General features: G+C 35.3%; 1 protein-coding gene across 4 annotated transcripts in view; it reads left to right on the plus strand.

The window, feature by feature from the left end:
* The window catches only part of LOC123525808 (microtubule-associated serine/threonine-protein kinase 3-like), a 222,842-nt gene extending 210,141 nt beyond the window's left edge, over window positions 1-12,701 (plus strand). For 3 of the 4 annotated variants that reach the window (XM_053538360.1, XM_053538361.1, XM_053538363.1), the window contains 5 exons: window positions 1,569-1,753; window positions 2,157-2,258; window positions 4,942-5,150; window positions 5,635-5,815; window positions 6,111-12,701. In XM_053538360.1, coding sequence (XP_053394335.1) covers window positions 1,569-1,753; window positions 2,157-2,258; window positions 4,942-5,150; window positions 5,635-5,815; window positions 6,111-6,904 — 1,471 coding nt within the window. In that variant the 3' untranslated portion in view covers window positions 6,905-12,701. The remainder of the gene's footprint in view (window positions 1-1,568; window positions 1,754-2,156; window positions 2,259-4,941; window positions 5,151-5,634; window positions 5,816-6,110) is intronic. The other variant, XM_053538362.1, reaches the window with a different exon arrangement.
* The last annotated feature ends 675 nt before the right edge of the window (window positions 12,702-13,376 follow it).

Consider the following 13,376-nt stretch of genomic DNA (forward strand, 5'->3'; position numbering starts at 1 on the left):
TTTTGTGTATTTCTAAACGCAAGAGTAAGTATACTTTAAATTGACACCATGTATAATATGATTGAACAATACCTAATATATGACACGGTTATTGCCAGGCCCATTATCTGTTAAATATCTGAACAGTTCTTTCGTCCATCCATTATAAATTGTATGTGGCAATCCGCGCTGTAAAATTTTAATATATAAATTGTTATATTCAAATTTGATCATGTGCGAATATATACCAGCCGATAATTACCTCTTTTGGCAATGCCGGAGGCAAATGTTTACTGGAAAAATATATATAGTCATGGGCAGTAGCTTAGTATCAGCTGTCAAATTGTAGTTTGTACTTTCAACATTTTTATTTCTGCGAACCACTCTTCAATTTTAGAGAAATATATTGGGTTTAAATACTTGTATAATGTCAATCAAAGTTTTACTAGGCATCGACTGAATTTTCATTTTATTTATTGTAACAAAATCTCTGTTTAGTTGGGGGAAAAAACTAAAAACAAACTGAAACTGGTAGACTATACTACCAGTACATCAATCATTAGCCGACTCAGGCCCTTCAGGCCTTTGATGATATAACTTGGCACAATAATTGTTCACCATCATGAGACGGAGTGTCATGCGCACGAACCAGGTCCCTAGGTCTAAGGTCAAGGTCACAGAGGTCAAAGGATACAAGAATGAAAACTTTGTCCTGAGCATTTCTTCTTCATGCATGGAGGGATTTTGATAAAACTTGGCATAAATGTTCACCACCACTAGGCGGAGTGACATGCGCAAGAACCAGGTCCCTAGGTCTAAGATCAAGGTCACACTTAGAGGCCAAAGGTCAGATACAAGAATGACTTTGTCCGGAGCATTTCTTCTTCATGCATGGAGGGATTTTGATGTAACTTAGCACAATTGTACACCATCATGAAATGGAGTGTCATGCGCAGGTCCCTTTAGAATTACTTCCCTTTGATGTTACTATAAATAGCTTATATTGTAACTTTTTCATTACTAGTCGTAGGAAAAAATCGAGACCACTTTTCTGTAGTACAATATGTATGTTACATCCAATTTTGAGGTGTATTTTGACCTATCTCTACCTGGTAACGATTTTTGTGTGGACTTACAATTTTTTTTTTTTGGAATTTTTTTTTTTATCTTAAGATTAACTTCCCTTAGTTGTTACTATAAATAACTTACATTGTAACTTTTTTATAATTGACCGTAGGGAAAAACCAAGACCACTCTTCTGTGGTACAACATAGATGTTACTATCAAATTTAAGATGTATTTTAAGGTATCTCTACCTGGTAAGGAGTTTTTTTGTGGACTTAGAAAAACAAAAGAATTACAATAAGTATACTTAAAAAAACATCGTAAACAACCACAAAATTAAAATTCCATTTGCAAATACAGGTGCTAGTGTAGAGAAATTTGCTGTGACTGGCATATATTGTGACATTCTGGCACTCTTGTTTAAAAAATGGATAACTTTAAGTGATACATTGAAAGAATTCAAAGACAGCAAAATTATATCTGGAAATTTTTTAGAATTATCTACCTTTATGTATTTTTTTCAGTACTCCACGGTCCAGTATAAGTGTTCAGGGAATGTCAATGTCAACCTCTGACTCCTCGCAGAATGAGAGTGATTCATCACCTGTAGTAACAAAGAAAACTGTTCGCTCATCAATTAACATACCACATCCAACTATACCTAGAGTAGCCGTCGTGTCCTCGGATGATGATAAACCCTCTGCCTGTGGTAAATATTTCAATTTTGATAAATGTTTCTTTTCCAAATCCAATGTTCAGCTCAGAAAATAATGATCAGAACTTTGCATTAAAATGAAAACCTTGTAGTGATCATGGTTAGTCAGTATCAGGACTTTAAACTTGAAGACCAGTCTCAAATCAAAGCTTTTGATAGGTTCTTTCTGAGCAAAGCTTTAAAATTGACCAATGGCACTGGTGTTTTATGAGACTGGTGTCTCAGCTCAGTTTTGTAATTTTTAGACTTGTATGTCGAGTTATTTTTGTGTTTTTTTGTTAGAATTCAATTTTTGTTACTGTAGGAAGATATAGCTACATCAGATATATGTAGCTTGTATACAAGTAGAAATGAATGTACTTTTTTTGTTCTCCATGTCTTCTGTAATGTTTTTCAGAGCTTTCCCCTGTAGATGAGATGCGTGAAAAGAAAACAGAGATGAAGATCATGCAGAAATCTGTGTCGGCAAATGCACTAACACTTCTCATTCAAGCTCCTGGTGAGTGGAAAAATGATTTATTTAATTGTTGTCCAAGTGATTAAAGTTTTAGTCTAAAGGAAGAGCCAATTGTGTTTTTAGCTCACCTGAGCACGAAGTGCTCAAGGTGAGCTTTTGTGATCGCCCTGTGTCCCTCCGTCCATCCGTCATCAACAATTTGACTGTTAACACTCTAGAGGTCAATTTTGGCCCAATCTTAATGAAACTTGGTCAGAATGTTACCCTCAATAAAATCTTGGACGAGTTCGACATAGGGTTATCTGGGGTCAAAAACTAGGTCACCAGGTCAAATCAAAGGAAAAGCTTGTTAACACTCTAGAGGTCACAATTTTGGCCCAGTCTTAATGAAACTTGGTCAGAATGTTACCCTCAATAAAATCTTGGACGAGTTCGTTATTGGGTCATCTGGGTTCAAAAACTAGGTCACCAGGTCAAACCAAAGGAAAAGCTTGTTAACACTCTAAAGGTCACAGTTTTGGCTCAATCTTAATGAAACTTGGTCAGAATGTTACCCTCAATAAAATCTTGGACGAGTTCGTTATTGGGTCATCTGGGTTCAAAAACTAGGTCACCAGGTCAAACCAAAGGAAAAGCTTGTTAACACTCTAAAGGTCACAGTTTTGGCTCAATCTTAATGAAACTTGGTCAGAATGTTACCCTCAATAAAATCTTGGATGAGTTCTATATTGGGTCATCTGGGGTCAAAAACTAGGTCACCAGGTCAAATCAAAGGAAAAGCTTGTTAACACTGTAGAGGCCACATTTATGACCATATCTTCATGAAACTTGGTCAGAATGTTAATCTTGATGATCTTTAGGTCCAGTTTAGATCTGGGTCAGGTGGGATCAAAAACTAGGTCACTTGGTCAAATCAAAGGAAAAGCTTGTTAACACTCTAGAGGCCACATTTATGACTTTATTTTCATGAAACTTAGAATGTTAATCTTGATGATCTTTTAGGTCAAGTTCAAATCTGGGTCATGTGGGGTCAAAAACTAGGTCACCAGGTCAAATCAAAGGAAAAGTTAGTTAGCACTTTAGAGGCCACATTGATGACCATATCTTAATGAAACTTGGTCGGAATGTTAATCTTGTTGATCTTTAGGTCAACTTTAAATCTTGTTCAGATGGGCCAAAAACTAGGTCGACAGGTCAAATCAAAGGAAAAGCTAGTTAACACTGTGTAAGCCACATTTATGACCCTATCTTAATGAAACTTGCTCAGAATGTTAATGTTGGTGATCTTTAGGTCAAGTTTAAATCTGGGTCAGGTGGAGTCAAAAACTAGGTCACCAGGTCAAATCAAAGGAAAAGCTTGTTAACACTCTAGAAGCCACATTTATGACTGTATCTTCATGAAACTTGGTTAGAATGTTAATCTTGATAATCTTTAGGTCAAGTTCGAATCTGGGTCATGTGGGGTCAAAAACTAGGTCACCAGGTCAAATCAAAGGAAAAGCTAGTTAACACTCTAGAGGCCACATTTATGACCATATCTTAATGAAACTTGGTCAGAATGCTGATCTTGGTGATCTTTAGGTCAGGAGGTCAGGTGAGCCATACAGGGCCTTCATGGCCCACTTGTTTTAATTCTGTGCCACTTTTTCAGTTTTAATTAGATAAAGCAGCCAGACTAACAAGTAATCCTGGATTTCTTGCAATACCACTAAACTACCAGTATTTACCTGTGTATGAGTAATTGGCAACTTTTAGATGTAAATCAGAAATTGGAGACAAAGGACATCAGACGTCTTCAGTGAATTATCTCAGAAAACAGGGCTTTTCATGGGAATGGGATCTATGACCTTCTATATGGAAATTATGTGATATCAAGATTTTGCAGCAAATGCTATTTTACATTCTGACTTCACATAATGATGTTTGACATTTATAAGGGTAAAGTGTTCCACAAATTGGAAGATTTTTGTCGAGCCCGCTTGCTGAAGCAAAGACATAGTTGTCTAAATGGCTGTTCGGTGTATGTGCGTGCGTCCGTCCGGATTGATGTAACTTGGCACAAATGTTCATAACCATGTGACGGAGTGTCATGCGCAAGAACCAGAGCTCTAGGTCTAAGGTCAAGGTCACACTTGTTGTTTCTATAAATAACTTATATAGTATCTTTTTGCAATCATTTTTTATTTGGCATAAATGTTTGCCTCAATGAGACAGGGTGTCGTGTGCAACTCCTAGTCCTTTTGACAGCTGGCGGGCTCGACATGTTGCCCTTGGGCATCTAGTATAATATAACACACTAAATTCCTTGATTCAGGTCTACTTTGCATTCTAACACAATATTATTTGAGATTTTTTACAAGACAAAGCTTTTATAAGAGAAAAGTTAGTCTGGGAATTCAGTAAAACTTTTCAGGACAATTAATCAGTATAAAATGATCAGATCAGTGATTAAACAGGATTAAGCACAAGTACAGAACTAAAACTGATAGAAACATTCTTGGACTTTGACTAACAAAGTAACCTAGCTATTTCACTCATTTAGAGAATAATGCATAAGACCAGACAGTTATCTAATTAAACGTCAATTTGCATGCATATAAAGTATCAGAAAGAGGATTTACTAAACAATCACGCTCGTGATACATGATTGATCAACATTTTGCTAAATGCTGCTTTTTTCCCAGTTTGTTATTCAGTATAGAAGTAATCCTTAATTTGTTTCCAGAAGAATTCCACAATCAACCAATGGAGTCGCCGGGTTCAAGCACAAGTTCTCGAGATGGTTCCCCATCCAGGGAGATGTCACCTCTAGCTAAGAGCTTGAAACCACCAATAGTCATCAAGAAGGGACCGAGAGGGTATGGGTTTACCTTGAAGGCAATCCGAGTTTATCTCGGCAATTCAAATACTTACGCACTCCAGCATATTGTTGTTGTAAGTAATTACATGTCTTCATATTTTTTCATGTTTTAAATCATTATTATGTGTTACATTCTCAGGTTTGTCAGATTTCCTGATTGCATATGAACAAGACAGTAAATCCTGTAAAGGAATGCATTAACGTTTTCTTTATTTTAACTTCACAGTTAACCCATACCTAATTTAGACAAACCAAAAAAATGTCTTGCTTATGAAATGAAGTAATTTCACAGGACTTGTGGTGAATGTGGGAAGTTTTAGTTGGAAAAAAATGTATAGAGCTTAGAATTTTATATTACAATTCAATCTTTACAGAAATTATTTTGTACATAAATGTATGTTTTAGAGTGTTTTAAAATTTTGATTTTCTTTTCACTATATACCGTATGAATAATAGCTCAGGCTGTTAAAGATAGTCCAGCCTTTGAGGCGGGATTTACACGATGTGAGCTAATCACATATGTTATTGAGAAGATATAATATTCCCATTATATTTCAGGCTGTTGAAGACAATAGTCCATCATTTGAGGCGGGGCTTAGGCCAGGTGATCTGATCACACATGTTAATGAGGAGCCTATCCATAGTCTGCTACACACACAGGTTGTACAGCTCATTCTGAAAGGGAAAGGAGAACTACGTATCCGTTCCATGCCATTAGAGAGCTCAACTATCCAGACAGGTGAAATTTGTAAAAATAGACTCAGTTTTTCATATTTAAGTGATAGTTATCACATATTCCACAACTTTAGATGTGGTATATGTGACATAAGAATGCATTCCCAGCACTACTGAAAATAGTGCTAACCATGATTGAATTTAAGAATCAAGTACTTTGTGTAGTTTGTGTTTTAAAAGCTTCCACTGTTGAATCCTTTTAAAGAAAATTCTAAATGATTTATTACGTTGTTAATAGCTGTTTCTAGAGATTTTAAAATTGATATTGTTTTCTAATTGCTTTCTGTTTATAATAACAGGTGCTAAAAAGAAGGGAACAAATCCCGGTAAGATGGCTCGGCGATCAAAGAAGAAGACTGGGAAAAGTGGAGAAAAGAAGAAAAGTAGGTCACTGTTCAGACGGTTAAGCACAAAACGAGCGGAACAACAGGGTCATGTAGCAGGTCAGCTGGGACATAGTTCTCCACTGACTCCTAGCAGTACGTACAGAAGCAGTCCATTCAGTAAATCTTGGTCTTTTGGTGATACGTCTGCTGTAACATTTAAAACGGGAGTCCAGTCATCGCCATTATCTTTGACGTGGTCTCCCGAATCATGTCAGACTTCATCAACTAGTAGTTCACCGAGTTCTAGTTCACCGAACTCTCCGGCAAATCAGTCCCACTCACCTAGTAGTTACGGGCGACCAAGTTCTCTCTCTGGATTAAAACATAAGCGAACGCAGAGCTTGAAATCTCCATGCAGAAGAAAATCTGTTCATAACATTCCATTGTCCCCGCTGGCAAGGACGCCTTCACCATCACCAATGCCAGTGTCTCCCACACGATCCCCTAGCCCTCTGGCTTTCACTCAGGGGCACCAAGTGGGAGCCTCAAGTCAGTCCCAGAAAACAATACCTGCACATTTAAACACAAATCCAAGTCAAGCGATTGTAAAAAGACATTCTTTTTCGAAACACAAGCCGGACCAGAGTTCCCCATTGTTAAGACGAGCACTATCACCGGACAGACTTCATCCAAACTCCGCGGAGAAAGTTCAACAAAGGAAATCTTCTCTGCAAGAACACAAAAGTAAATCGCTAGATCCACCGTAGCAAGCTTTCTGTTACGTAGTTAATTGTGAACAGTTGTACATAGTTTATTATTTAATTAAGATATTACTGCTCAACACACAGTGGCATTTATTATAAGTAAAGCTTCTCATTGTTTGAATCAGTTTTCTGTAAATTTCTGTAAGTTAGCCTGAAAAATGTTCCCCGCTGATGGTAGTTAGAGAATATTTTGTTTAGACATATTTGAAACCTTTCACTGTTTTATGTTTCTCTACATGTAATAAGGACCAGAATGAAGCTATTCATGTATGTAAATTGTTACAGCTTGGGTATACTTCTCATCAACTGATATTTTCTTAAAGAGAAAGATGCATTTTTAAGATTTTAAAATATTGAAATACATGGTCTACCATCCAAAAATGTAGAAAATGTATGTATAGCCAGGTGGTTTCTTCTTAACATTAATATAAAAGTCAGAGTAAGAATATAGGTGAAAGATGGGAAACAATCAATCGTATATGTTATATAATATACTTGTAAGGCAAGATTTTGTTATGTTAGCCAGTGGTACACACCTTGTAATAGTTAATGCAGAGTCACTTTTTGTGAATTATGGACCAACTGAGCAACTTATAACTACATGTAGCTCTATAAGATGGCTTCTAATTTGCATACACTTATATTAATGAACTAATTTGCATATGCATATATTAATGAGCTAATTTGCATATACTTACGATTTCATTTGCATATTCATATGCAGCCTCTCGACTTTAAAAATGGCATGTAGTTAATATCCTTTTCGTTATTTTACTACGCTTAAAGTTATACCATATTATATAAATAAACAAGGAGTAAATGTTATTTATTTATACATTGTGTATGTAGGTAAGAGAAAATGTACATTATTTTTTTTTCCTTGAGTAAATGTATAGATGGGTTATTATCATGAAGAAATTTTTGGTTTCTAAAGGTACAAAAGATTTTTAATTTTACTTGTACAGTTTGTTCAATTTTATGTTGTTTATATATTTGGAATTGCTTTGTTCAGTACATTTTGTATGTGTAAGATTTGAACAACTGTTAACTGATGGAATTGTACATAGTGTTCCTCATGATCTCATTCTGTGCATTAATTTATGTTATAAGGATAATCCAGATCCTCGAAATACAGTAGCGCCCCCTACATCTGTGGTTTTCTGTAAAAACTCTGTACCACAGCTGAAAGCTATTGTTTTTCAGTTGGTGAGCTCTTCTCAATTACGGGAAGTAGTTCAATTTTTTACAACAACTTTCTATTTGGACTGAAAATTAACTTGCCATAAAGAGAATAAAGAGAATTGAGTTTAGTGTGAAAATAATTTTTTTAAGTAACTCGTGTTACTTGTTACAAAATGAATTTATTAATTTGTTTTATTGCTAACTGATTGTAAGTGGTTTCAGACAAGTTCCAGCTAATTAAAAGAATAATTCTTAAACAATACACTACCAGCCCTTCAAAAGTATACATGTTGTCATTATTTTACATATAATTATCTCCCTTTATGTACATTTATCTTAAAAAATATGAGAAATATTTCTGTAATGCTAATGTATATAATTGTATAAAGTTGTCCATGTATAGCAAAATTTTCTTTTTGTATATAAGGCTGATTAATTAAGAAAGAACGAGCTTTCATAGAATTGTTCATAATGCTCCTAAAACACAAACAGTCTCATGTTTTGTAATCCATACTTGAGGTGTGCTGGAAAAAAGGTGTATCTGCAGGTGTCTTATTGTCCATAGATTGCAGACTGATATTGATTTCTGATATATGCACAAAGCTATTGTTGATGACCGGTACTTTTCATTGTTTTACATTGTGTGTTGATACGTCCTATTTTTTTCACAAATACTTAGTCTGCAATGTGAGTAATTTATGGCAAGACACTGTGGGCAGATTCCTTGTTCCTAGAAAAAGAAACTATTCATAGCATCAAAACTTCTTTTTAAACTTTATTAACAAAAAGATATTTTGAATTTCAACAATGTTTTGAATAGTTTAAAACTTACAAGCGGAACTGTTAGAGTTGGCGGTGTTAAAATGATCAAACTCACCGACTTTTCATCACTTTTGGTTTCAGCTTGTTGGAGAATTCAAATGTTTACATACAAAGAGATGATACAACTTGCTACAAAGGACCTCATTTGTGCCCAAAATTATTTCTGTGTAATATTTGTGGTTGAATAGGCTGGTCTACAGCAGTTGGAAAACTTCAATAATGCTAAGTTGTAATTTCAAAATTAAAAAAAGCAACATACTTTTACTCAAACGATACCCCTTTTTTCCAGCATTTCTCGGGTGACACGTTTCTTCATATTGTACATACTGCTCGTGAAGCGTGTGCTTCGTGTTCATGATGCACAAGCTGCCCGTGCATTTATATATATATGTCTGTGATACTTCAGCAGTAACTGTGTTCATTATTTTATGTTAAAAAACGTCTGGTCTTTTGTCTTCTACACTCTCGTATTCTTGACTTTACTTTTCTGATGGGTTTATTTAGAAAAGTTCCTTTGGGTTTATTAAGCACTCTTTATTATACAGGCCGTTTTATTAATAAGTGATTGGTCTGGAGTTAATTGTTAAAAGTTGGCTGTATTAGTATCAGTACATGAATTTTGAAATTGTATTTCCATTTAACCAATTTGGAATTACAAAACTTAATCTAAATTCTTAATTCTAATGTCTCAAAGTGTAAGGTTTTAGTAGAGAAAGAATTCTTTTTAGTTTCTCTTCTTTCAGTCAAGGCTCACTATGTACAGTTAATACTTTTTTGAGTAAATAAACAAGACTTTTAAAAAAAACCTGCTTGATCAAGAAGTTAACTATTAAAATCGAAAGTACTAAATATAAACTTAAAATGTGAGTGGATGTAAACTTCGGAAATAGATTTTAGTTTGACGTGCTTTGTTGGCAAATAAATCACAGTTTTGAGTTCTGATGCGTTGTAATCTAATCACTAATTACGACGCATCTGAATGAAAAATCATGTTTTATTTGCCAACAAAGCTCGCAAAACTAAAATCTGTTTCCATTTTTACGCGTCCAGAAAGGGATACTAATCTGCATTAAATGCGGTTATAAAAAAAGAGGGAATAAACTGGAGTAGCCAAAAGTAGGTCATTTTGCAAAACGCGTTCTAATCGACAAGACAATACATGGTAAAATCCTTTGTTTATATAAAAGAAAATCTTAAAAAGGTTAGAATTAGATTTTAAAGATTCATTTGGTATGCACATTTTATCATTTATTATACAAATGCTGCGGTGTGAAAATCAACATTAGGGCCATGCTACCAGCAAGAATCCAGATCAATGCACATTCATACTGTTTATTTATCAAATCCAGCATATGTATGCAACTGATAATGGATCCATATCAGTCTTCATGGCACACGTTTATTTTAATTCAAATTCGGCTTGACTGGAATTGGTTGTTCTTACATTATTTGCTTCTGGAAAGCAGAAAATGAAAAATATTTAAAGAGAACTCCAGACATCAAATAGAAAGTATTTGCAGCTGGTATATTGAGTAACAAGCCTGTCGAAAACTTGAAACGGACATTTACACCCTTATTGAAATGGTGATGCATATGGGATCTTCCCTTTCCAACCCACCCTACCTTTCTCAAAAATCAAACAAACACGAATAAAAACTAATTCAGAATCTTCTTGAGTTTGTCCAGAGTCTTGTAAGTTTACACAAAACATTAATTGAGCCGTGCAATGGGAAAACCAACATAGTGGGTATGCGACCAGCAAGGATCCAGACCAGCCTGCGCATCCGCGCAGTCTGGTCAGGATCCATGCTGTTCGCTAACAGTTTCTCCAATTCCAATAGGCTTTAAACGCGAACAGCATGGAGCCTGACCAGACTGCGCGGATGCGCAGGCTGGTCTGGATCCATGCTGGTCGCACACCCACTATGTTGGTTTTCTCATGGCACGGCTCAATTCATTGGAGGACTAGCCACCTAGTCAGGCTGAGGTATCAAGATAGTAACTTGAACTCGTGTCCTGGGATAAAATTTTTCATGCTTTTGTTGTAAAGCTGGTGCTCAGTATAGAATATTATATCATCACATAGTTGTTTTTTTCAGTGCACATGGAATATTGATATATCACATACTTGTTTTTTATAGTGCACATTGAATAGTGGTATATATTAGCTACATAAGAAGTGCTTAAAGTAATCTATGTATCTCAGGTCTAGGCTTTGTTGTATCTCTCATACTGTTGTTTTATACTTTTGTTACAGTTTACCACTTTGTGTATAGTTTCGAATTCTAGAAGTTGAGTATAGTTTGAAATCTTTTATCATTGAATATAATACTGAATAGTTTGAATGTTAAGAACTTATTCTGTGCTAACCAGGTGTGCTATATTTCATTTATTGCATGGATAGTTTGGTAACTTATACAGAAGTTATGAATTACACAACCTTGCACAGGGGCATCCATAGTGTATAAATCAGCATTTATAGTGTTCGTAGAAAGTAGTTTGTCTACTTTGGAAAATAGTTTTAAAAAGAGTTCAGACCCTGTTCACATGAAATTGTACAGATTTTGTCAGATATTTTTCATCTGTTTAATTCTTGCTTAATGATCACTTGTCCCCAGTTGGTATGGGTTTAGAGGCCCTGCCAGGGATGTAAAATTATTTCAAGCAAGGAAACGTCCGGCCGAGTATTCAGAGGTCCACGGTTCTAACCACATGCCTGCCAGAACATGAAACAATATCCAGAGGGACAAAGGGAGTCTTTCTCCATTCATAAAGCTGGAAAGTCACCACATGATCTTAATTTTTTTAAAGTGTAGTAAAACCAAACAAAATAAATTATGAAATCTGAAGGCAAGATATTTATAGCGATTGCCGGTATATTTGCATTTTAAAAATGAAGTTTCAGAAATTGTTCTTTATGGTATGATGTGAACGGGTTCTGAACTCCTGCAATTGGTTCAAGCCTCAGCGCAGTCAGTTGTTGGAAATGTGTTCTGTAGAAAGGAGGATAGTTCTGTCCCGGTGTCTAAATGTATCTAATGTGAAAATGTTGCAACATGGCATATGATGTTGGTTTGACTGAATAATAAGTTAAACAGGTAGAACAAAACTTACAATATGTAACTTATTTGTAATGAAATAAAACTTTGGAATACAAAAGTATGACATGTGGGATTACTGTTCATCCTGATCACTGCCAGTCTTCAGGTGTATGGCTTATTAGACTAGATGCTGTGATTTAGGTCAGTCACAATTTAGTAGACATGAAATCCACATCAGACCTCCCAGCGTAATGAATGCTTGTGTTGAAATTCAAAACGAATACAGAAACTATGCTAGCAAATACTTGAAAATTTACTCTCTTTGGTTTAGGCTTTCAAACTTCAATGTTTATTGATTTTAAATGTATTGCATGAAATGTTGCCATCCTAGAAAGGTCTGTATCAAGTTACTGTGCTGTAAATCTAGATGGAAGTGGAGGAAAATACTGCCATAAAATCTCCCTTTAGTTTATAGAATTAGAGAGTATGACTGTGTATAGCCTCTATTCCTACCGGTGTTATACACCAGTATAGTTGTACAAATGTATATTGTTAGTTGTATAGTAGTCTCTTTATGGAGTCATGTATATTGTTTATTACTGTGCTGTGAAATTTATTCTCTCTCTCTCTCTCTCCTGAAAGCTTAATGTGATTATATTTCTAGTTCCGTTGTTTTGACTTCAATTTCAAAAATTACATTATTATTGAAATAAAATTGTCAGCTGGCCTGTAGGCTGGTGACATAAAATTTTTAACTGCTGTTGTTTTGATTTACTGCTATGTTCAACCTACAACCGAGATGTCTCCCCATGATTTTCCTTAGCCTCAGTCTGGAGGTACTTCCCCGAGCTCAGATTTATATAGCTATGGTATATAAATTACATTGATTAACAAGAGCTGTCACAAGAGACGGCGCGCTCAACTATTTCGATGCTGGATAGTGAAGATGGGTACTTATGAGGAAGCTGGAGCGGTCACTGGAGTATTTAATGACTCGTATGTGGATGTAGACATTGGACAATAGCTTAAGTCTGGAAAATAGTTTAAAGTCTGTGTCAAAAGTAATAATTAATAAGAGAGATAAAGATAAAGTGTATCAAACATTAAATAAGTTTAACTCTTAAGTAAAAAAGGGGCATAATTCATGAACTATTGGTGCAAGAGCAATGCACCTTGTGTCATATGATGTGGGTGATAAGGTGGAACAACTACTACAAATCTGAATCAAATCCATTTGGTAATTACTGAGATAGACTGAAAATGCACTATAACTTAAACCTGAAATTCTCAGTTAAAAGGGGAGATAATTCAAGAAATACTGGACAAGAGTTATGGCCCTTGTGTCATGATGCGAGTGATGATGTGGAACAACTATTTTAATCAAATCTTCTCTGTAATAACAGAGATATGGTGAAACTGCATCAAAATTA

Source organism: Mercenaria mercenaria, chromosome 3 (assembly GCF_021730395.1).
Source record: "Mercenaria mercenaria strain notata chromosome 3, MADL_Memer_1, whole genome shotgun sequence".
Lineage (NCBI taxonomy): Eukaryota > Metazoa > Mollusca > Bivalvia > Venerida > Veneridae > Mercenaria > Mercenaria mercenaria.